A 24,717-nucleotide genomic window follows, 5' to 3' on the forward strand; every position below is an offset into this window, starting at 1 on the left:
CTTAAAGATATCCATAAAAAGTGTTGTTTAAAGTTTGCCACAAGCCACCTGGGAGACACACCAAACATGTGGAAGAAGGTGCTCTGGTCAGATGAAACCAAAATTGAACTTTTTGGCAACAATGCAAAATGTTATGTTTGGCGTAAAAGCAACACAGCTGAACACACCATCCCCACTGTCAAACATGGTGGTGGCAGCATCATGGTTTGGGCCTGCTTTTCTTCAGCAGGGACAGGGAAGATGGTTAAAATTGATGGGAAGATGGATGGAGCCAAATACAGGACCATTCTGGAAGAAAACCTGATGGAGTCTGCAAAAGACCTGAGACTGGGACGGAGATTTGTCTTCCAACAAGACAATGATCCAAAACATAAAGCAAAATCTACAATGGAATGGTTCAAAAATAAACATATCCAGGTGTTAGAATGGCCAAGTCAAAGTCCAGACCTGAATCCAATCGAGAATCTGTGGAAAGAACTGAAAACTGCTGTTCACAAATGCTCTCCATCCAACCTCACTGAGCTCGAGCTGTTTTGCAAGGAGGAATGGGAAACAATTTCAGTCTCTCGATGTGCAAAACTGATAGAGACATACCCCAAGCGACTTACAGCTGTAATCGCAGCAAAAGGTGGCGCTACAAAGTATTAACTTAAGGGGGATGAATAATTTTGCACGCCCAATTTTTCCGTTTTTGATTTGTTAAAAAAGTTTGAAATATCCAATAAATGTCGTTCCACTTCATGATTGTGTCCCACTTGTTGTTGATTCTTCACAAAAAAATACAGTTTTATATCTTTATGTTTGAAGCCTGAAATGTGGCAAAAGGTCGCAAAGTTCAAGGGGGCCGAATACTTTCGCAAGGCACTGTAAGTATTTGATACATCAGAAAAGCAGAACTTAATATTTGGTACAGAAACCTTTGTTTGCAATTACAGAGATCATACGTTTCCTGTAGTTTTTGACCAGGTTTGCACACACTGCAGCATTTTAACCAACTCCTCCATACAGACCTTCTCCAGATCCTTCAGGTTTCGGGGCTGTCGCTGGGCAGTACAGACTTTCAGCTCCCTCCAAAGATTTTCTATTGGGTTCAGGTCTGGAGACTGGCTAGGCCACTCCAGGACCTTGAGATGCTTCTTACGGAGCCACTCCTTAGTTGCCCTGACTGTGTGTATCGGGTCGTTGTCATGCTGGAAGACCCAGTCACGACCCATCTTCAATGCTCTTACCGAGGGAAGGAGGTTGCTGGCCAATATCTCGCAATACATGGCCCCATCCATCCTCCCTTCAATACGGTGCAGTCGTCCTGTCCCCTTTGCAGAAAAGCATGCCCAAAGAATGATGTTTCCACCTCCATGCTTCACGGTTGGAATGGTGTTCTTGTGGTTGTACTCATCCTTCTTCTTCCTCCAAACACGGCGAGTGGAGTTTAGACCAAAAAGCTCTATTTTTGTCTCATCAGACCACATGACCTTCTCCCATTCCTCCTCTGGATCATCCAGATAGTCATTGGCAAACTTCAGACGGGCCTGGACATGCGCTGGCTTGAGCAGGGGGACCTTGCGTGCGCTGCAGGATTTTAATCCATGACGGCGTAGTGTGTTACTAATGGTTTTCTTTGAGACTGTGGTCCCAGCTCTCTTCAGGTCATTGACCAGGTCCTGCCGTGTAGTTCTGGGCTGATCCCTCACCTTCCTCATTGATGCCCCACGAGGTGAGATCTTGCATGGAGCCCCAGACCGAGGGTGATTGACCGTCATCTTGAACTTCTTCCATTTTCTAATAATTGCACCAACAGTTGTTGCCTTCTCACCAAGCTGCTTGCCTATTGTCCTGTAGCCCATCCCAGCCTTGTGCAGGTCTACAATTTTATCCCTGATGTCCTTACACAGCTCTCTGTTCTTGGCCATTGTGGAGAGGTTGGAGACTGTTTGATTGAGTGTGTGGACAGGTGTCTTTAATACAGGTAACGAGTTCAAACCGGTGCAGTTAATACAGGTAATGAGTGGAGAACAGGAGGGCTTCTTAAAGAAAAACTAACAGGTCTGTGAGAGCCGGAATTCTTACTGGTTGGTAGGTGATCAAATACTTATGTCATGCAATAAAATGCAAATGAATTAGTTAAAAATCATACAATGTGATTTTCTGGATTTTTGTTTTAGATTCTGTCTCTCACGAAAACCTGCAAAATCGGCAGTGTATCAAATACGCGTTCTCCCCACTGTAGGCAGAATAATCTGCACAATCCTCCTCTGTCTCTTACAGATGCGATTCACACTCTCATGAGATTTTCTCTCTCGACTTGACACATCCCTTTCACATCCGCTCTGGTTCCCATCACTGCAAGGTCGCACTCATCCAGTCCCAGCATTGGTTTTTCTAACCTCTCTAGGCCATCACAAATAGACATACACACTAAGAAACACACTGCTGTGTACAATAGCTACATCATATTGGCCATCTCCCTCCATGTAGTTACTATAAGCCTTCTAAAACTCCCACTGACCCAGATACCACACACACACACACCTGCAAAATGGAACAAATGGAAGTTCAATAACATCAAACAAATTGCAAATCCAAAAACACAATCCCATGCTATTACTGCACAGTAGCCTACCTATGTGTGATCACCAGGACAAGACAATGGACCAAGAAATACATTTCCTCCCACATTCATTTAGTGACTCTTCCACGTAGTTAGACGCCTATAGTGGCGGTGCTTGACACTCTGGGAGTCTTTGCCTAATCATCAATGACCCCTGGTGGATATGGAGCATCAATGCATCTTATTGTGCATCTTATCATGTGTGTCAGTACTATCTACACATAAGAGTTTGTACGCATTAAATCACCCCAGAATCAACCAAATATAGATTTTATTTAGATTGACATCTTTGCTAGAGGCAAAATATACGCTCCAGTATGGAAAAGATACTGATATTATTGGGATGGGGTGGATGACACACACACTGGTGATGGGGTGGATGACACACACACTGGTGTTGGGGTGGATGACACACACACACTGGGGTTGAGGTGGAGGACACACACACACTGGTGTTGGGGTGGATGACACACACACACTGGGGTTGAGGTGGATGACACACACACACTGGGGTTGGGGTAGATGACACACACACACTGGTGTTGGGGTGGATGACACACACACACTGGGGTTGGGGTGGATGACACACACACACTGGGGTTGGGGTGGATGACACACACACACTGGGGTTGGGGTGGATGACACACACACACTGGGGTTGGGGTGGATGACACACACACACTGGGGTTGGGGTAGATGACACACACACACTGGGGTTGGGGTAGATGACACACACACACTGGGGTTGGGGTAGATGACACACACACACTGGTGTTGGGGTGGATGACACACACACACTGGGGTTGGGGTGGATGACACACACACACTGGGGTTGGGGTGGATGACACACACACTTTGATTGGGGTGGACAGAGGATCTGTCTCATGCAGAAGGCATCTTGCCGTGAACCCGGAAGCGATACACACATGTGTAGTCCTGGTGACCCCAGTTGCTGAGGATACGGAGCTCCACATAGCGATACACACTGTTAGGGTTCTGAGAGAGAGAAGTCCACTGTTATAATCATTTTGACGCTTTTATTATATCAGCCCGCCTGTTGCACAAACAATCACCCCAAAAGTTAAACTGCTTAAAGCCAAATGTAATTGGAATAATCTGTGTCAATGTCTGGAATTATGTTCTCTGTATCTATACCATGTATATCTCTACCATGTGTATCCCAACAGGGCACAGATGTCAAGTCAACGTCTATTCCACTTTGGTTCAACATAATTTTATTGAAATGACGTGGAAACAACGTTGATTCAACCAGTGTGTGCCCTGTGGGTCTCTACCATGTGTATCTCTAATATCTCTACGTTAGTGTCTGACTCACAGGCAGTTTAAATGTCTGGATAGGATCCCCGGCCTGGTTAAACATGAAAGTCCCGAGCAGTGTTCCCTCTTCACTGTTAGTAGTCATGCCCTACACACACAGAGAGAGAAAGAGAGAGAGAGAGAGAGAGAGAGAGAGAGAGAGAGAGAGAGAGAGAGAGAGAAAATGAAAGGTACTCAGCATAACACTTAAAAAACATTCCTGTGTGGCTCTGATCAAATACACAGGGGTCAGAGGTGACTCACGTAGACGGCGAAGTCCTTAGGAGCGCTGTCTATGTGTCCGGTGGGAGAGACGGCGGTGGAGATGTGCTGCATGGTAACGTGGGTGACGTGGACAGGGTGAGACAGAGCCACAGTCATGGAGCCCTGGGCCCCGCGGAACGGCCAACACTTACCAGGCTGCACCAGCTGGCCCTTTGGAGAGCAGAGAAAGGGAAGAGTAGGGGGAAGCAAGACAGAGGTGTGTCAGGCTGACAGTGATCTTTAAAGTGCATTCAATCATGGTCACGTTACATTACAGTTTACAAAGGAAGGAGAGAGACAGACGGAGGGTGACAAAGTGTGAGTAGAGGAGTGAGGCAGGGGAGAGGAAGAGAGAGCGAGAGAGAGATACTTACCTGAATTACAGTCCGGGGGCTCTCTGATGGAGACCACAGGGGAATCCCCAGGAAACTCACTCGGGCCGAACCGGTCTTATATGTCTCAGAGCACCGACTGGTTACAATGCTGCCACCTACACACACACACACAGACAGACACAGAGAGTTCTGAGCATATTCAATAATATAGTCTATACCAGGGATCATGAACTAGATTCAGCCGTGAGTAGATTTGTTCGTGAGCGGATGATCGAGGGGCTGTAACATAAAATAATTCCAAACAGATATAATATTTGACAAAAACATGATCACTTCAAACCTTGCTTACATTTGTATACAATCACGTGTCTCTCTAGTATGTGTGGGAATACTTGGGAACAGATTTATTTGATGTTTTATACAGTATACAATGGTGCTGATCAGTGATGATGTCACAAACCTTGGGACTCGAGGGCGAAGTTGGGCATTTTGTCAGCCAGTGGACGACTGCAGTCTTTCACCACCTGTTTCACATCCTGTCTCTCATCCTGACACACACACACACACAAACAAACATACATTTACACACAATTATATCACAATTCATGTTAATTTTTGGGGCAAATAATACAACATATCAAAAAAATTAAACTACAGTGCCTTGCAAACATATTCATCCCCCCTTGGTGTTTTTCCTATTTTGTTGCATTACAACTTGTAATTTAAATGTAATATTATTTGGATTTCATGTAATGGACATACACAAAATAGTCCAAATTGGTGAAGTGAAATTTAAAAAATGACTTCTTTCAAAAAAATTAACAAATTAAAAACTGAAAAGTGGTGCGTGCATATGTATTCACCCCCTTTCCTATGAAGCCCCTAAATAAGATCTGGTGCAACCAATTACCTTCAGAAGTCACATAATTAGTTAAATAAAGTCCACCTGTGTGCAATCTAAGTGTCACATGATCTCAGTATATATCTCAGTATATACCCCTGTTCCGAAAGGCCCCAGAGTCTGCAACACCACTTAGCAAGGGGCACCACCAAGCAAGCAGCACCATGAAGACCAAGGAGCTATCCAAACAGGTCAGGGACAAGGGTTTTGGAGAAGTACATATCAGGTTTGGGTTATAAAAAAATATCCGAAACTTTGAACATCCCGCGGAGCACCGTTGAATCCATTATTAAAAAATGGAAAGAATATGGCACCACAACAAACCTGCCAAGAGAGGGCCGCCCACCAAAACTCATGGAGCAGGCTAGGAGGGTATCATAGTGGTTAAGCATTAGACTAGTAACTGAAAAGTTGCAAGTTCAAATCCCAGAGCTGACAAGGTACAAATCTGTCGTTCTGCCCCTGAACAGGCAGTTAACCCACTGTTCCTAGGCCGTCATTGAAAATAAGAATTTGTTCTTAACTGACTTGCCTAATTAAATAAAGGTTATAAAAAAGGGCATTAATCAGAGGCAACAAAGAGATCAAAGATAACCCTGAAGGAGCTGCAAAGCTCCACAGCGGAGATTAGAGAATCTGTCCATAGGACCACTTTAAGCCGCACACTCCACAGTGCTGGGCTTTATGGAAGAGTGGCCAGAAAAAACGCCATTGCTTAAAGAAAAAATATATATTTTGGTGTTCTCCAAAAGGCATGTGGGAGACTCCCCAAACATATGGAAGAAGATGAAATTTGACAAAAATGTAGCTTTTTGGCCATCAAGGAAAACGCTATGTCTGGTGCAAACCCAACACCTCTCATCACCCCGAGAACACCATCCCCACAGTGAAGCATGGTGGTGGCAGCATCATGCTGTGGGTATTGTTTTCATTGGCTGGGACTGGGAAACTGGTCAGAATTGAAGGAATGATGGATGGAGCTAAATACAGGGGAATTGTTGAGGGAAACCTGTTTCAGTCTTCCAGAGATTTGAGACTGGGACGGAGATTCACCTTCCAGCAGGACAATTAACCTAATTATACTGCTAAAGCAACACTTGAGTGGTTTAAGGGGAAACATTTAAATATCTTGGAATGGCCTAGTCAAAGCCCAGACCTCAATCGAATTGAGAATCTGTGGTATGACTTAAAGATTGCTGTACACCAGCAGAACCATCCAACTTGAAGAAGCTGTAGCAGTTTTGCCTTGAAGAATGAGCAAAAATCCCAGCGGCTAGATGTGTAAGTTTATAGAGACATACCCCAAGAGACTTGTAGCTGGAATTGCTGCAAAAGGTGGCTCTACAAAGTATTGACTTTGGGGGAGTGAACAGTTATGCACACTCAAGTTTTCAGTTTTTTTGTGTCATTTCTTGTCTGTTTCACAATAAATTTCGCAATAAATTTTGCATCTTCAAAGTGGTACGCATGTTACGTAAATGAAATGATACAAACCCCCCAAAAATCTATTTTAACTCCAGATTGGAAGGCAACAAAATAGGAAAAATGCCAAGGGGGGTGAATACTTTCGCAAGCCACTGTACCTGGGCCAATCTATCTCTGAGCCATTTGCCCATGGCCTCTATGAACTCAGGGGTCAGGTGTGTGTTGGTTGGTGCCAGAGCGGGAGGAGGCTGGTTCTTTATAGAGGTCACCTGATGCTGCAGCTACCGAAACAGAGAGATCACATACATTAGGAAATAAAGTGTGTGTGTGTGTGTGTGTGTGTGTGTGTGTGTGTGTGTGTGTGTGTGTGTGTGCTACCGTGTCGCTGACGTCCTCCAGGGCCCTAACTCTTCCTCTAGTAAAGAGTAGGTGTTCTTGTAGATCAGCCACCTGCTTGCTGAACTCTGTAGCTTCCTGATCCAGGCGACGATCAAAGCTCACACTCTCAAAGTCCACACTAGAGACAATACAATACAAACCAATACAATACAAACCAATACAATTTCATTTTGGGAGAGGTTTGTCTTGTAGAATAGAATCCAACATAACTTTAAGGAGTAGGAGCTAGGGGCTAGGGGTTAGGGGCTAGGAGCTAGAGGCAAGGCACTGAGATAGTTTCAGGACTGGCACACACTCACCTGTCCACCCTCACTCTCATGTCGTCAATCTCGGTCTTCACACACCTCAGTTCCTTAGTCATTTTTTGTAACATCTATAGGGGAAGACAAACTCAATTCGATTAAATTGTCTTCATTCCTTCTTGAGAGGCACTTATTGACACCTAAATTAAAGAATATTGGACGAAACACAACGTTGGGCAGTGTTTTTAAACTTTGAAGGTATGTCAATTTAAAGGGTTAGATTGACGCGTCTCACCTCAGAAATGTCCCGTTGCTGGTTTTCTTTCTGTTTCATAATTTCAATCTCTCTCTGCAAGACACACACATGCAACAAGTCAGATAACCAAATTAATATGTCCATCAGGCTTGAGGTCAATTCCATTTAAACTCTAGTCAATTGATAAAGTGAACCAAACTCCAATTTAAATGAAAAATGTTCGTAATTGAAACGCATAAGAGACTAGGAACTCTCTCTCTCTCTCTCTCTCTCTCTCTCTCTCTCTCTCTCTCTCTCTCTCTCTCTCTCTCTCTCTCTCTCTCTCTCTCTCACTCACTCACTCACTCACCAGTATAGTGTTCATTTTCATTTCGAAAGCTGAATTCATGATAGGAGTTCCATGCTGTGGAAAGAGATTCAACAATATTTATTGGACAATCAGGCTCATAACTTCAATGCTGCATTCACCCAATCATAGATAATAGATATGAGACAAACAGTAGGGCTAAGTACAGTATTAGACAGATGAAAAACAGGTCCTACCGTAGTAGTCTTTTGAGTCAGATCAGGTCGAGGGTCAGGTTGAGTCGGTCGGGTCATCAGATTAAGGTTCATGGTGGGGAATGCAGTCGAAAACAGGAATACGGCTGGGAAGACATCGTAGTACTAGTTACACAGAGGACATCTAGTTGATTAGGAGGACATTTAGATGTGTAAATGTGATGTAGCACTCACCGAAGGTCAGAAGAAAGGGGAGGAGGAAGAGCAGGATGGCAAACCAGAAAGGCAACCAGGAAGGCAACCATGAACGGGCTACAGGGGTGAACACATAAAGCCAAAGCTAATACTAATGCTAACAAACAAGGCACAAGCAGAGAGAAAAGCTAACGCTCAGCTAATGCTAACAAACTACGAGCATAGAGACCAGCTGTCTCTAATAAAACACATTGCACTCACTGCAGCTAGCACCGGTCCTTGTACCAATTCCACTAGAGAAGCTCCTGCTGGAGCATGTCCTAAGCCTTTGTGGCTCTTCAGAGCAGTAGCCAGAGCTGTAGCTCATGCTCGAGAAGCTCAGGCTGGGCTCCAGGGCCACACTAGGAGGAGACAGGAAGGCCTGCCTTCTCTGGGTGGCCCTCAATGTCGGAGCCAAGTCTGACATAGGGAGGGAGATGAGAAAGGCAGAGAGAGAAAGATAAGGGAGGTTGAGTATTTTAGACATATACAGTATATTGTGTATACATATCCAATTAATTTAGACTGACACAAATGTCTAATCCAAGCAATGGGGTTAGAGGGTAGGCCTGGTCCCAGAACTGTTTATGTTGTCTTGCCAACTCCTATGGCCATTGCCATGGCGTGACAATGACAACAGGAGTTGGAAGGACAGAACAAACAGATCTCAGACCAGCCGACAAGGGGCTAATAGAGGTTGGCAATGTGAACACCAACTAGCTACTGCAGTACCAATGTCATCGGCATTGATGTTTCGCTCATTGGTGAAATTGGTGGCACTGACAGTGCTGCTGGCCTGACTAGATCGGGAAGAATCCTTATGTCCCCCAGTTCTCTTCTTATTGAAAACCCTGAGAGGGACACACATAGTTTTAACACTGTTCTAACACTACCGTTCAATACAAAAAAATGACACGCAAGATGAACTCATACACATAATCACCTGACGGGGCTCTCCCTGTAGGAGATGCTGGAGGAAGACTCGTTATCGGAGGACTGGTTATAGTACCCTCCGGTTACTAGCCTCGCGCTTCTCCTGTGCATGACTGGGGGCAAGAGAGATTTATTTATGGATTTCAAATTAGCCTACTTTTAAACAAATAGGCCTACTGACTAAAACCAGGCATTTTATCTCAGATATAAATAGCCTTCTACTTACCGGAGTCTTGCAATCATAGGCTACAGTAATTTTCGCAGTCTGTAAAATCAGATGTAACGAGAGCAAGTGAAACTTTGCAAATGAGCCACTGTGTTGACAACTGCAATTACAACGTTATTTACATTGTTGCGTAGAAGGAGCCCAGGGCACGTCATAGTCGGCTCTGCGCGCTCTGGACTACTTGATTGATGGGTAGTGCAATCCCTACCCTAAACCCTAACCTTAACCACTACCCTAACCTTAACCACAACCTAACTCTTACCATAACCCTTTTAAATGTCAACTTCAATGGGGTATGTCCCAAGGATCCCGGATAGCACTGACCCTTGATTTACAGCGGTCCTCCCGCTCATTCGTCTCCAAATGTCCATTGATTGTTCGAATAAGTAACCCTATGAGTTCGTTTTATTTATTTATTACGTTTATTTAAAAGGGACCATGTACAATTAATACAAATCTCACAAGAAATTTGATGCATTATAAGTTTAATTATATTTAGCCTAGCTAAACAGCTCATTAAGGCTTCACCTCCCTGGCCCCGGCAGTTGAACAGTAGCCTTCATCTTTTCGGTTTATTGGAGTCTCATTATACAAATTGTAAGCCTATAAGCTACTGTAAGAGGGAACATGTGCCAGCCAGGGTGAAATAAATAAGCACAAAAGGCACTGTATTTTTTTGTAGTCAATTATTTTTTACATTTTTGTTTTGTTTGTAATAATACTTTTTGGGGGGGAGTAGGACTAGGCTACAGGCAGAGCCTTCTATTGCAATAAAAGTCTTTGGCTACGGACTGGGGTGAAATTAATTAGATTTCTTCTCAACATCTCACTTCGTCATGACAACCGTTAAAGAGCCAAAACCCCGTGTTTGTCACCACTGCTGCGGCGCTCCACTCTCAACACCAGTCACCGCCCGCAACAGAAAAAGTTTTTTATGAAGTTTCATTCTTGAGAGAACCGGACCGCACCGGACTAGTCACCCCAGAGCGATGCACCGCGCAATTCACTGTTGTTTTTCTAGACACCGTTTGAGCAGCGTCCAGACAAGAAAACGTTTTTGTGAAAGAAAAAGCTGTCTGACAAACGTGCTGTGGTTACATGTAAGTTTTACTATTTTTGCTTGTTATTTAACAACGCTTGAGAATAATTAACGCATCTGATTTAATAACTGCTTAACTTTAAATGCAAATCTTAGCCTAAATATTGGCTACTAAAATACTGCATTCCAATGTCACACTCACATAAATGTGTAACACAATGCGAATGACACTTCCAATATTCTGTAGTACACTCTTCCTCGAGCGTACCCTGCCTGTCATAACCAGGGCACACTGGTATACTGACTAGACTACTGCCTAATATATGGCCCTGCCTGTCATAACCAGGGCACACTGGTATACTGACTAGACTACTGCCTTATATATGGCAGTGTGTGTCAGGGGGATGAAGAAGACAACCAGGAACCAGAAACGTCCTCTCATTCAGTTAAATCTACAGTCAACGACATGTCACATATTACCCTATTACCTTAAACTATATTACACAAGTAGTTTTGAATCATATTATCTTTCAGCGGGGTCGGGTAACCACTTTTAACTTTGTTTAACAAAGCTCTCTGTAACAGTTCTAAACCACAAGACTTGTTGGTTGGAGGGAAAACGTACTGGATTGAACTGGAGGCCAGTCTTATAAATGAGTCTGTCTCCTATAAAGTGCTTTTTTCCCTCTCACTTCCTTTTCTGATTATTTTGTCTCTTTCCCAACAGTTAAATCTCATACACCAGTGTTTTTTAAATGCTGGTCTGGTCCCACTGGAGGGCTACAACTGATTCCTTTCAGGTCTGGATCCTGGCACAATAAGCATTGGAGTTGGTATCAGCAGAATCACTATTCCACCATTTTGTTATTCAGTCCTTCACCTAGCATAAGCCATGTTCAGCCTGTCAGAGCTGGCCTCTCTGAGTGAGCGTCAGGGCAGCTCCAAGCTGCTGAAGCCCTGGTGGGAGGTCTTCATGGAGTACCTGGTGGTGCTGATGCTCATGGTATCTGTGTTGTCAGGCACCCTGTTGCTATCTCGAGACAGGGTGGTGTGTCTCCCCCTGGACCTCACTACCACCCCTACTAACCAGAACACCTCCTCCAGCAGTGGTGCCGTACTTCAACCCCACCCCCCTAACAGGCCCCCCACCAAAGCATCCCCCCTACCAGCCAACCCTTGGACCCCTGCTAGGGGCAGACGCACCCACCTGGACTACCAGCAGTATGTCTACATTAGCCAGGTGTGCTACCACGAGGCCCTGCCCTGGTACTCCCGCTTCTTCCCCTATGTGGCTCTACTCCAGTCCCTGGTGCTATTGGCCAGCGGTTGCTTCTGGTTCCACTTCCCCCTCACCTCCGCCCGCATAGAGCACTTCCTGACCATCCTGGCCAAGTGCTGTGAGTCTCCCTGGACCTCCCGCGCCCTGTCCCATGCCGCCCGCCAGGAGGAGGGAGGGGAGGAGACAGGCCCCCAGGATCTCCAAATGCCTCCTCCTACTTTCCTGTCTTCACTCTCCGTATCCCGCAACCGCCAGTCCAGCCTGGACTCGGGCACAGACAGCCCCCTGCTGGTGAGATCTGATAGCGCGTCCACTGCCGCCCCTCCCTCGCCCTGCCCCTCCACTCTCTCCCGGACCTCCTCCCTGTCCACCATGTCTCTGTCCCGGGCCCATGTCCCGGCTTCTAAATCCCCTGTGGTGCTGGATGGTTCACGGCGGGTTGCCAGTTTGGACCGGAGTGACGGGGAGCAGGCCAGGGCACTGTTCGAGAGGGTGCGCCGCTTCCGCTCCCACTGTGAGAACTCTGAAGTCATCTACAAGGTCAGGGGTCATTTACTGAACGTGTCTGAACTATTTTTTTGATGTATCTGTTTACCATACCACACCTTCACATTCACTATCCCTGTTTTCTGCTCTCTCCTGCATCAGGTGTACTTGGCCCAGACAGTGTTCAAGCTGCTGCTGGTGGTGCTGATAGTGGGCTACACCACTCCTCTGATGAGCTCCATCTCGTTCACCCACACCTGCCTGCCCCAGGCCCATGCCCTGACTGGCTACAATGCCTTTGAGTGTACCCATGCCCTGGCCTCTGTCCTCCACAAGTTGCTGCTGGCCTACATCAGCCTGGTGGGGCTCTTTGGCCTGCTGAGCATCTACACCCTCAGCTGGATCCTCCACAGGTCTGGATAGCAGATTAGTGCCAACATGTTTATGAGTGTTGTGACTGTAATTTGCATTTTATTTTCCCATCTATTTTAATTGGCTTTGCTCTGCAGCCAGTGGTATAAAGTACTTAATTAAACATACTTTAAAGTACTACTTAAGTAGTTTACTTTACTATTAATAGTTTTTTACTAACTTTTACTTTTTACTTTTCACTACATTCTTAAGGAAAATCATGTACTTTTTACAACTGACACCCAAAAGTACTTGTTACATTTTGAATGCTTTGCATGACAGGAAAACAGTCAAATTCACGCAATTCTCAAAAGAACATACCTGGTCATCCCAACTGCATCTGGTCTGGCGGACTCACTAAACACTAAATGCTTCATTAGTAAATGATGTCTTAGTGTTTGAGTGTGCCCCTGGCTATCCGTAATTTAAAAAACTAGAAAATCATGCTGTCTGGTTTGCTTAATGTAAGGACTGTGAAATGATTTATACTTTTACTTTTGATAATTGAGTATATTTAAAACCAAATACTTTTAGACTACTACTTTACTCAAGTGGTATTTTGCTGGGTGACTTTCACTTTTACTTGATTCATTTTCTATTAAGGCATCTTTACTTTTACTCAAGTATGACAATTTGGTACTTTTTCCACCACTGTCTGCAGCATATTACACTCTTAGTACCTTTGTTATTAACTATACAGTGCTCTGTTTGTGGTTGTGCACCCCTCAGCTCCCTGCGTCAATACTCCTTTAACAAACTGAGGGAGCTGGGCTCCATGAGGGATGTCCCTGACTTATGTAATGACCTGGCCTTCCTGTTACACATGGCTGACCAGTACGACCCCCTACTGGCCCAGCGTCTTTCCGTCTTCCTGTCACCCGTCAGCGAGACACGCCTGCTGGAGGAGAGCCTGGAGAGGCGCTGGGGTGCCGAGAGGCTGCGCTCCATGACCACGGTCGACCCAGAGGGACGGCCCCTGCTGCAGCTGGTGGCCCTGCCGCGCCTGCCCCCTGCCCTCTTCACCCTCAGCCAGCTGGTAGTGCTCAAGCTGGAGCTCATCACGGACGCCAAGCTCCCCGCACAAGTGGCCAACATGACCTCACTCAGGTGAGCCATATAGCCAACAATGAAGCCACCAAATATTGAAATAATCTACATACAATATACACTTTATAGAAGTGTTTGGTTTGGTGTGTTCTAGACAAGGGGCTTCAATTGTTTTATATGTCACTACAGGGAGCTTCATTTGTACCACTGTACTGCAGCCATGCAGCCTGGTTCCCTGGTGGTTCTGCAGGAGCGTCTGGAGGCCCTGCACCTCACCTTCACCCAGGCTGCAGAGATCCCTGGCTGGGTCTACTCTCTCCGCGGCCTGCAGGAGCTGCACCTTTCTGGCCGACTGGGCTGCGAGGGCGGGGTGGGCCGTGGCTGGGCACTGGGAAGCCTCCGGCAGCTCCGTCACCTCCGGGTGCTGGTCCTGAGGGGCATGCTGCAGCGTGTGCCCGGGGAGCTGGGGGAGGTGGCAGGGAGCCTGGTGAGGCTGGAGATCCACAACGAGGGCTCCAGGCTGCTGGTGCTGACGGGCCTGCGGCGTGTGGCCGGCCTGACCGAGCTGCAGCTGCAGGACTGCCACTTGGAGCGCCTGCCCTCTGCCCTGCTGGCCCTCACCAGCCTGCGCACCCTGGACCTGCAGCACAACAGCCTGCGCACCCTGGAGGAGCTCCTAGGGCTGGCACACCTCCGCCGCCTCTCCTGCCTCAGGCTGGCCCATAACCGTATTCTGGCCCTACCGGCTAGTGTTGGTGTACTGCGTGCTCTGGAGCTCCTGGACCTGGGGTACAACCAGCTCCAGAGCCTTCCCCCGGCCCTCTTCAACCTCCACCACCTACGTCGCCTCCTACTGGCTGGAAACCTGCTGGACGAGCTGCCAGCAGAGGTAGGGGCGCTGACATTTCTCACCGAGTTGGACCTGAGTGGGAACAGGCTGGAGAGCCTGCCTCCAGAGCTCTTCAGTCGCTGTTTGGAGCTGCGGAGCCTGAATGTATCCCACAACTCCCTGGGTTCCCTGCCTCCAGGGCTGAGCAACCTGAGTCACCTGTCCCGCCTGGACCTGCGCAGCAACAGTCTAGAAGAGCTGCCCATGGAGCTGGGCTGCTGTTCAGGACTGCATGGAGAAGGTCTGCTGGTGGAGGACTGGCTGCTCCATGCACTGCCACGACATGTGAAGGAGTTCCTAACCCAGTCTGGCTCTCATACCGGCAAATCCTTAGAATCACACTCCCGTCCAGACTCAGATAGCTTCCCCTACTTCTCGGCTACCCAGTGGAGTTTCTCCTCTGCTCTGGAATCACGGATATAGAACTAGAGATTAATATTGTCTAACCATTCATAGAATACATTCAACATCTTGTAGTGTCTGTATTGTTTCCGACAAATCATATATTTTTTACTGCTTATTTTATTTCTGACTACATTTTATTTTTTAACACCTCTTTTTCTTCTTGACCACTCTTTTCTATGTTTACTTGTTGAGTTTGTGGGGTACATCACTGCAGCTCTGACACATTCACAATCTTCCTAGACAAAAAGTGATTTTACATGAAAGTTCATAGACTTTGCTGCAGTGAAATGTTTGATGCCTTATGTCCCTGTACAGTTTATATAACATCCACATACGTAACCCTATGGAAAAACGGAGAAGTCTTTGCTTCCACTCTGAGAGTCCTCTACTCATTTCATTTCAAGGTAAAAACAGTATTTTGAAGGAGGCTGCGCTGGATGAATGCATGTCCTGCTACATTGGATTAGACATTGACATGGAACGATCGTTATTATCCCCATGGCGGAGCTCAGAGATCCCTCCACAGGCTTACTGAAATTCTGTGCTTTCTGGGACTTGTTTGTCTGAGGAGGACAATACCCTGAGCTCCAATGAGCTTATGAAGTTCAAAGGCCTAAACTGTACATGTGGAAAGACTGAAATTGGACAGACTGAAAGGACTTAAAAGACCAATAAGATTAACATTAACATTTATTCCTACTTGTTTTGCACATATTTAATCTTCAAAAAAGTAAAATTAATCTTACTAGCATTGGGTGCAACCTTTTGTGAAACTAATATTAACGTGAAACTAATACAATAGTTTGCTTGTTCAGAACATTAGCACATTATTGTGACTATAGAAATTATGAAAACTTGTTTTTAACTTTTTTGTATGGCTAATAATATTAATTACAGTACATATGCCCTTATTGGTGGATTTGGGACTATTTTATTGCAACACCTACAACGTAATACAAAACACATTCCAATGAATCGTTGCAAAAACATATTATTGAGTAAATTAAGTGTTTGTGTTCTTCTGTACACAAGACCATGGTCAATCTTAGTGACGGAATTAATTTAATAAACTATGAAAGTCCCGCCTACTTCCTGGATCATGTTCCATAATAATTTTTAATGAGATTCAACATGAAATCATAAATTTCATAAAAACGCGATCATTTATGATATATGTAAAATTATATTTGTTTTCGTGGCTTAATTTACTTCTGCCCAATACGTTGTTATAAGGTATTAGATTACAAAATATAAAACGCAATCTAAAATGTTATTGAAAGACAACAGGCGGACTAATATTTGTAGATTTTGCCCTTTGTCAATTTAAAAAAAATCGCATTGTTTAGAAGCAAAGGCGACTCGAGCTATTGCACACGCTTACTTCACAGAGTAAGCGTTCCCTACCGGAAATATACAGATGCATGCTAGAACTGGCTAAAAGGATCTCGCTAGCTCGTGCTTGGCTCTTGCCCACTATTTCCCATTGGAAACGACAGTCTGTGGACTATCTTGGTTAGTTATAAAAATCTCTGACAGGAGTGCTTATCGTCACTATTGATTGACAGCTTGACTTGGCCAATCGTGATAGAATTAGGAGTAGTTTCGTCAAATTGACACGTAAACCAACCAATGATATTACTGTATTTAGTGGAGGCGGAAGTTCCGGCTTGTCGTATAAACTGAGGCCTCCTCTCCATGTGGTTCTGAGGAGCATTTTTTGGAGGTTGAATTGTAACATCGCTGTAAGGTAAGACGGTAGCGAATATTGCTTATTTGTGTCCTTTTGGGAATATTCTGGTTCTCGTAGTTGTATTATAAATCACCAACTGCTTTTGATGGTTTTCGGATAAGCAATATATTGGCAAATGCATTGTTAGTTCTGAGCAAGGCATCTGGAAGTAACGAAGGCTATTTTGCTAGCTAGGCTAGGACTAACGTTAACTAACCAAAACCGATCAAAGTCGTGCAAAACATTGGAGTTAGCCACGTGTGGCTCTATATGTTGTGTAATTTGGACAGTAGTTGGTTTAGTTCGATAGCTCGCTACATTGATAGTTTTATTAGTTAACGTTAGCTACCAGAACTGCTAGTAATTTAGCTAACTGGGTTGGCCTGAGCTGTGTGCGGCAAAAGCAGAGTCGATTCATGACATTGTTTGCGTTACTATACGGATGTTACGTTACCAGAGGTATCTCTGATTTTACTCGTAAACAAGCTACGGAGCTAGCCAATATACCAACCGTTGTTGACGAAACCTTTTGTAGTTGCTTACCATTTATAACAAAATGCTAGCTAGCAGCCATGGCCCCTGGTTTTGTTTGTAATACATAATTGAGCTGCTTATTTTGCTGTTGAACGTGGATAGTTTACAACTAGTTAACTACGTAACTTAACTGGATAGTCATGATGGCTTAGCTAGTTTGAGACGTTTCCTGCAACTGTCAACGTCATGATTTAGTTAAACGTTATGGTTTGATGTTACTGAATGTTAACTTAATAGTGCTCTGATGTAGACTAACCTTACCATGGATAGTGGCGATGTTGGTCTCAACTTTCAAATCTCCTAATTGAATACATATTTTTATTTAAAAAATAGGGTCTCGGGGACAATCTTTAGTCAAAAACAAACGGTGACAGCTAGTGTGAATGACCAGCCATTATTGCCCCCTCACCCCCCACCCTCCTAATTTTTTTTAGACAGAATGGCTGAGAATGACGTTGACAATGAGCTGCTGGACTATGAAGAGGACGAGGAGCCTCAGGGAGCCCCGGAGACTACTGCCCCAGCAGGCAAGAAGGAGGTGAAGGGCTCCTATGTCTCCATCCACAGCTCTGGCTTCAGAGACTTCCTGCTCAAACCAGAGCTGCTCCGCGCTATTGTCGACTGTGGCTTTGAGCATCCATCTGAAGGTGAGTGCAATGGGTGGATGAGTGCTGGGAGTGGCATAAATGGAGGTCATGAATAGCAGTGGCATGTCTGTGGATACAATGGAGTGCCTGTATAGGAGGAGGCTGTGTCCAACGTCATTGGGTGTTGATGTTTCTACTTGTCAAAACTGCATGTGTTGTCCAAGGTGTGTTATGGTAAACAATGGCTTTTTTGTTCAGATAAAGGTGGTGAACTGCATTCAGGTATACTGACCAAATGCCTCATTGTTTTCCAGTTCAACATGAGTGCATCCCTCAGGCCATCCTGGGCATGGACATCCTTTGCCAGGCCAAGTCTGGTATGGGCAAAACGGCAGTGTTTGTTCTTGCCACACTACAGCAGATTGAGCCTGTGGATGGACAGGTCAGTATCTGCATTCTGCAAATGTCTCTTATGTCAAGTTTCAAATATTTGTTATGCATAACCCACAGGTGATCTCTTCGCATCAAATACTACTCTTTTTCTCTAGGTGTCAGTTCTAGTAATGTGCCACACACGAGAGCTGGCCTTCCAGATCAGTAAAGAGTATGAGCGTTTCTCCAAGTACATGCCCACAGTAAAGGCAGCCGTGTTCTTCGGGGGCCTGTCTATCAAGAAGGATGAGGATGTGCTGAAGAAGAACTGCCCTCACATTGTGGTGGGAACCCCTGGCCGAATCCTGGCCCTCATCCGCAACAAGACCCTCAACCTAAAGAACGTCAAGCACTTTGTCCTGGATGAGTGTGACAAGATGCTGGAGCAGTTGGGTGAGTCCTTGCTTATTATTCATGTCCTTTTTGGAAATGCTCCTTCACGCGACTGTTAATCCAACCCATTTTTGTTATTTACCCCCTAAAAAATGATTTCTATCAATTGCAATCTTGATTTGGGTTTCCCCAATGGAAATCTGTTGTCGCATATTGACTGAGTAAAGTGTATGTCTTGGTTCTTGGCTGTTCTGAGGGGTAGTTTGAGACTTGGCTGTTTTATCCATGGTCCCATTTCTTTCATGTTTCAGACATGAGGCGTGACGTACAGGACATCTTCAGGCTAACACCACATGAGAAGCAGTGCATGATGTTCAGCGCCACCCTCAGCAAGGAGATTCGACCGGTCTGCCGCAAGTTCATGCAGGATGTGAGTGCAGGGGGTAGCACTGCCACTTCATGCGGTTATGGACTCAAGTTGTTTGTAAAACAGCACAACTTTGCATTGACTTCATAGAAGTATTTTTGTGGTTCTGAAGTGACATGCTCTGTCTCCTGTAGCCCATGGAGGTGTTTGTAGATGATGAGACCAAGCTGACGCTGCACGGTCTGCAGCAGTACTACTGCAAGCTGAAGGACAGCGAGAAGAACCGCAAGCTCTTTGACCTGCTTGATGTGCTGGAGTTCAACCAGGTAAACCCACACACTAATGGTATAACTTTTATCCCTGTAAGAAGTCTTATTTGTGCTGTTTCCTTGTAAATTTGTTTGCTATATTTCTGTAATGTCTCCTGTGTACCTCTAGGTGGTGATCTTTGTCAAGTCAGTGCAACGCTGTGTGGCGCTCTCTCAGCTACTGGTGGAACAGAACTTCCCTGCCATTGCCATCCACAGGGGCATGGCTCAGGAGGAGAGGTCAGTCTCTGTTGCTTACATGCACACTTTTCTCTCACATCTCAAATGAAAGGGAGCCCCAAATGCTGACTTTATGTAGCCGAAAGCCTCTTTAATTAACTCAGCACAGTTTCCTCTACATCTAGTAATACCTATAGCAGCTGTGTTAATCCTCTCTGGCTGTCTATCCCCAGGCTGTCCCGTTACCAGCAGTTCAAGGACTTCCAAAGGCGGATCTTGGTGGCCACCAACCTGTTTGGCCGAGGGATGGATATCGAGCGAGTCAATATTGTCTTCAATTACGACATGCCTGAGGACTCGGACAGCTACTTACACAGGGTGAGTCACATAACTGAAGGAGCCTCAAACACCTGTGTTCTGGTTGTGAATGGTATTTCCAAATACCGACTGCATCTGACGATTTCATCAACTTGTCATTGGCCTCTGTAGATCTCCCTCTAAAGGCTCATATTCTTTGAGTTGTCACCCCCATTTGACCCTTTTTCCCCTCAGGTGGCCCGTGCTGGGCGGTTTGGAACCAAGGGTCTGGCTGTGACCTTTGTGTCAGACGAGACCGATGCCAAGACTTTGAATGACGTGCAGGACCGCTTTGAGGTCAATGTGGCTGAGCTGCCAGAAGAGATCGACATCTCCACTTACAGTAAGTCTTTCTCCATCCTTATACACTCAAACTGGCATAACTATTACTCAACTTGCAAGAATAAAAAGTGGTCTTTGTCACTGTCTGCTGATAGTTGTTTAATTCAATGTTTAAAGGGACTGAATGTAGCGGGTCAAAGTGACTTGGCGATCATAACAAATGTCAATGTGTCTGGGGTAAGCCGCATCTGTTAATCATTAGTACTCTAATGCTGGGCCTGAAAGGTCAGGGGGATATTGTCAGCTCATTGAAACCCCCAAGATAATTGCCTGGTATAATAACTCCCTTAGTAATGGTGGTGACTAGAGAGAATTGGACTGCCACATAGGGCTGTCCTCCACACAATATCTTTGCCACCCAAAAGTCATCTGTTCTTTTGACCAATCAGTTGGTCGACATTTTAAAGTGTGTTATTTATATATTTTTCCATAGCGCTTGTCTGATGCTTTAAGCCAGGGGTGTCAAACTCATTCCACGGAGGGCCTAGTGTCTGCTGGGTTTTGGTTTCTCCTTTCAATTAAGACCTACACAACCACATGTGAAGTTCCTTACTGAACAGTGACCTTGATTAATTAAGTCCAAGGGAGTAATTTTTTCCAACGATTGTTTACAGACAGATTATTTCACTTATAATTCACTATCACAATTTCAGTGGGTCAGAAGTTTACATACACTAAGTTGACTGTGCATTTAAACGGCTTGGAAAGTTCCAGAAAATTATGTCATGGCTTTAGAAGCTTCTGATGGGCTTTTTTAAAAACCTTTTTTATTTAACTAGGCAAGTCAGATAACAAATTCTTATTTTCAATTACGACCTAGGAACAGTGGGTTAACTTTTTTTGTTCAGGGGTAGAAAGACAGATTTTTACCTTGTCATCTCGGGGATACAATCTTGCAACCTTTCGGTTACTAGTCCAATGCTCAAACCACTAGGCTATCATTTGGGTCAAAAAGGGGTGTGGATGTATTTCAAGGCCTCCCCTCAAACTCAGTGCCTCTTTGCTTGACATCGTGGGAAAACCAAAATAAATCAGCCAAGACCCCAGGAAAAAAAATTGTAGACCAATCCTTGGGAGCAATTTCCAAACGACTGAAGGTACCACGTTCATCTGTACAAACAATAGTAAGCAAGTATAAACACCACGGGACCACGCAGCCGTTCTGCTCAGGAAGGAGACTTGTTCTGTTTCCTAGAGATGAATGTACTTTGGTGTGAAAAGTGCGAATCGATCCCAGAACGACAGAAAAGGACCTTGTGAAGAAGCTGGAGGAAACAGGTAAAAAAGTATCTATATCCACAGTAAAACGAGTCCTACATTGACAACCTGAAAGGCTGCTCAGCAAGGAAGAAACCACTGCTCCAAAACCCCCATTAAAAAGCCAGACTATGGTTTGAACTGCACATGGGGGGACAGATCATACTTTTTGGATTAATGTCCTCTGGTCTGATGAAACAAAAATGGAACTGTTTGGTCATGATGACCATCGTTATGTTTGGAGGAAAAGGGGAGGCTTGCAAGCCGAAGGACACCATCCCAACTGTGACGCATGGGGGTGGCAGCATCATGTTGTGGGTGTGCTTTGCTGCAGGAGGGACTGCTGCACTTCACAAAATAGATGGCATCATGAGGAAAAATTGATATATTGAAGCAACATCAGTCAGGAAGTTAAAGTTTGGTTGCAAATGGGTCTTCCAAATGCACAATGACCCCAAGCATACTATCAAAGTTGTGGCAAAATGGCTTAAGGACAACAAAGTCAAGGTATTGGAGTGGCCATAACAAAGCCCTGACCTCAATCCTATAGAAAATGTGTGGGCAGAACTGAAGGCGTGTGCCAGTAAGGAGGCCTACAACCTGACTCGGTTACACCAATTCTGTCAGGAATGGGCCAAAATTCACCCAACTTTCTTGTGGAAAGCTTGCGGACGGCTACCCTAAATGTTTGACCCAAGTTAAACAATTTTAAAGGCAATTCTACCAAATTCTAATTGCATGCATGTAAACTTCTGATCCACTGGGAATGTGAAAAATCATTCTCTCTACTATTCTGACATTTTACATTCTTAAAATAAAGTGGTGACTGACTTAGGTGGTGACTGACCTGACCTAGGACATGGAATGTTTACTAGGATTAAATATATTTGGCTAAGGTGTATGTAAACTTCTGACTTCAACTGTAAATATCCTATAAATCACATTGGCTACACATGGCCTGTCTGCAACAAACTCAAAACCTTATCAATTAGGTCCAGCCCAACCCGTGCGCTAGTGAACTTGCAACATTAAATAAAATACCCTGTTTTGCTGCACCAGTGAGCTCTGAACAGAAACCACTGTAGGCTATTTGTGCAAGGGATAAGAAGTAATCAGGTAGGCCTTTTAATATATATTTTTAAACATTTCCACTGGATCAGAGCATAACATTTTCCCCTTTCACTCAGTGGTTATCAAAAGAGACAGGGCAGGAAAGATTTTTCAAATACATTGAGTAACTATTGTCACACTGAATGCATGTTAACATACTTTGTTTTTGAGGTGACAAGTTACTTTAGAGCTCCAACTCATCAGTGGTGGTGAGTTAAGCCAATCAGAAATGCAGCACATTCCCAAATGGGCACTTATTTATTTTTTAAAAAGTCTAAATTTGCAGACCATGTAGCCTTAGGCCTAAATGTATACTTAGTCAGTTGAGCATCCTTACTCAACATTGACAGGAGCACTTTAAACAAGAGACAATTAGTAAGTGGAATTAAATGCATCTAAAGTTGTTTCTCACAAGTGTAGCATAGGTTGTGCGCTCTGACAATGAACAATGAGACTAATATTAAATGCATTAACAGAAATTATGGTAAACAAACACTAGATTAGAAATTGACTCAATCGTGCATGTACTACTGGTGACTTAATGGGGAATTGATAGACACTAACAAAGGGCAAACGATTCTCATAATGAATTGGCGGGAGTGGGTTCTGGAGAGGTGTTGTGCATCTTCGCCGCCATCCCTGTGGCCTCTAGTGGATTAGTCCACAGACATGCGCGACTCACAGGTTTGGTTCATGCTCGACTCACAGGTTTCTTATGTGCCATAAAGACACGTGGGGTCAGCCCTAAACTGGGTAGGTCTTAGTGAATGGAGACTCCGTACATGTTTAAACGTATGGTGAAAAGCTGGAATGCCCAGCTGGTGCTTATGGAGATGGTCTTCAGAAGTCTCTTCTTGCCTTTCTCACCCACCACTTTTTTTCATCTTTTTTTTTCTTCTAGTTGAGCAGTCCAGATGAGTCCTCCATCCCAGAAGAAATGTCCCCTAACCCTGAATCTGTCCTTGTTTGGATGAAAAACCTTCCTCGCTGTTTTATTTTAAGCTCTGTTCCTTGACTGTTCACCAAATGTATTTTTATTTTATCATTGGGGGTTGTCTGGTTTTAATTTTGTGTTGTGGTTTATTTTTTTGTCAATGAAATTAAAACTTTTTTATAAAATTCCAGTTTCTGATCCAATTTGACAGGTTACATGTTACTTACAATGGTGTGCGTATTAAGAAATTCTTCAAGTGACTTTATTTTTGCTAGTTAAATGGGACCATAAATTCCCCATTCAGAATGATTTCATGCGAGCTTACAAACGTTGGGCCCAATCTAAAACGCATCAGGAAAGTGTATAAAAAGCTTCTTCGAAATTACTCTTTACTGTGAGTCCCAAGCATGTGGTGGTTGCATGCTGGCTCACTGTCAAAGCTGGGAAATCTGGGCACAACTTCATTCTTTGTAAGGGCTTGTAAAAGGAGGGACCATCACGGCTTATTTGGAAGAACCATAGTGTCTGCTGGTGCATGACTGACCCCAGGGATCATGGCTCTATTAATGGGAGCGTCCTTCCATTGGGTAATCGCATATCTGCCTAATGGTAAACTTATTTATACAGGAATCAAACTGTTAAGGGTGTCCTATCAAATAAAACCTATTAATGCTAATTGGCCACATCTCTAGTGTTTGAACCATATTTTCCCAGATATCTTTAGTGAAACCGGGTTGTGACAGTATAGCCGTTTTCATTACAGAAGTCATTGGATGAAGGCGTCTTCTGTACGGGAGTTATGTTTAGTGGCTTGACTCAACATTACCGCAAGCATTGCGTGTTATGGTTTGGAAAGCACAAGACATTTCATATCAGCGAATTTATTTTCCCAAATAAGTTTAATATATACACCTTTTTATTAGGTTTAGTGTTCCCACCAGACCACATCGCCATGTTAGTGTTTGTTTACGGGAAACTGCGGGTTATCTAGCTCGCCCCGAACATGTGGAAGAGTAGCTTTGTCTTATTAATCGCTGATTAAAGATGAGG

At 44.6% G+C, this 24,717-nt stretch overlaps 3 protein-coding genes across 4 annotated transcripts; 2 read left to right on the plus strand and 1 right to left on the minus strand.

Moving 5' to 3' along the window:
* Positions 1–2,865: 2,865 nt before the first annotated feature.
* Positions 2,866–8,144, minus strand: LOC139422550 (SUN domain-containing protein 2-like). Its single transcript, XM_071173702.1, has 10 exons — positions 8,097–8,144; positions 7,787–7,840; positions 7,549–7,622; positions 7,229–7,367; positions 7,009–7,131; positions 4,985–5,072; positions 4,564–4,679; positions 4,190–4,360; positions 3,945–4,034; positions 2,866–3,604 (listed from the first exon to the last, which is right to left on the minus strand). The coding sequence occupies exons 1-10, from the start codon at positions 8,133–8,135 to the stop codon at positions 3,491–3,493; spliced, it is 1,008 nt and encodes a 335-aa protein (XP_071029803.1). The 5' UTR covers positions 8,136–8,144; the 3' UTR covers positions 2,866–3,490.
* Positions 8,145–11,572: 3,428 nt separating this feature from the next.
* Positions 11,573–16,063, plus strand: LOC139422264 (volume-regulated anion channel subunit LRRC8D-like). Its single transcript, XM_071173445.1, has 4 exons — positions 11,573–12,499; positions 12,608–12,858; positions 13,586–13,963; positions 14,093–16,063. Exons 1-4 carry the CDS (start codon positions 11,573–11,575, stop codon positions 15,213–15,215), a joined length of 2,679 nt encoding a protein of 892 aa, XP_071029546.1. The 3' UTR covers positions 15,216–16,063.
* Positions 16,064–16,855: 792 nt separating this feature from the next.
* Positions 16,856–23,852, plus strand: LOC139421384 (ATP-dependent RNA helicase DDX39A-like). Of its 2 annotated transcripts, none has more exons than XM_071172234.1 (10): positions 16,856–16,944; positions 17,895–18,107; positions 18,362–18,489; positions 18,596–18,872; positions 19,124–19,242; positions 19,374–19,505; positions 19,618–19,727; positions 19,901–20,045; positions 20,220–20,367; positions 23,635–23,852. In XM_071172234.1, exons 2-10 carry the CDS (start codon positions 17,900–17,902, stop codon positions 23,649–23,651), a joined length of 1,284 nt encoding a protein of 427 aa, XP_071028335.1. In that variant the 5' UTR covers positions 16,856–16,944; positions 17,895–17,899; the 3' UTR covers positions 23,652–23,852. The 2 variants fall into 2 exon arrangements, with proteins under 2 accessions (XP_071028335.1, XP_071028336.1); XM_071172235.1 differs by having other exon boundaries at positions 16,877–16,944; positions 17,899–18,107.
* Positions 23,853–24,717: the final 865 nt, after the last annotated feature.

Source organism: Oncorhynchus clarkii, chromosome 12, assembly GCF_045791955.1.
Source record: "Oncorhynchus clarkii lewisi isolate Uvic-CL-2024 chromosome 12, UVic_Ocla_1.0, whole genome shotgun sequence".
Lineage (NCBI taxonomy): Eukaryota > Metazoa > Chordata > Actinopteri > Salmoniformes > Salmonidae > Oncorhynchus > Oncorhynchus clarkii.

What these genes read in the sequence shown, in the direction of transcription:
- LOC139422550 (XM_071173702.1), bottom strand. Translation starts at nt 8,135, where the DNA reads ATGAATTCAGCTTTCGAAATGAAAATGAACACTATACTG. An exon ending in CTAAGGACTTCGCCGTCTAC is followed by an intron (nt 4,035 to 4,189) that starts GTGAGTCACCTC and finishes CTGTGTGTGTAG; the next exon opens with GGCATGACTACTAACAGTGA. An exon ending in TCCAGACATTTAAACTGCCT is followed by an intron (nt 3,605 to 3,944) that starts GTGAGTCAGACA and finishes TCTCTCTCTCAG; the next exon opens with AACCCTAACAGTGTGTATCG.
- LOC139422264 (XM_071173445.1), top strand. Translation starts at nt 11,573, where the DNA reads ATGTTCAGCCTGTCAGAGCTGGCCTCTCTGAGTGAGCGTCAGGGCAGC. An exon ending in ACTCTGAAGTCATCTACAAG is followed by an intron (nt 12,500 to 12,607) that starts GTCAGGGGTCAT and finishes CTCCTGCATCAG; the next exon opens with GTGTACTTGGCCCAGACAGT. An exon ending in GCCAACATGACCTCACTCAG is followed by an intron (nt 13,964 to 14,092) that starts GTGAGCCATATA and finishes ATGTCACTACAG; the next exon opens with GGAGCTTCATTTGTACCACT.
- LOC139421384 (XM_071172234.1), top strand. Translation starts at nt 17,900, where the DNA reads ATGGCTGAGAATGACGTTGACAATGAGCTGCTGGACTATGAAGAGGAC. An exon ending in GCCGCAAGTTCATGCAGGAT is followed by an intron (nt 19,243 to 19,373) that starts GTGAGTGCAGGG and finishes TGTCTCCTGTAG; the next exon opens with CCCATGGAGGTGTTTGTAGA. An exon ending in CGGACAGCTACTTACACAGG is followed by an intron (nt 20,046 to 20,219) that starts GTGAGTCACATA and finishes TTTTCCCCTCAG; the next exon opens with GTGGCCCGTGCTGGGCGGTT.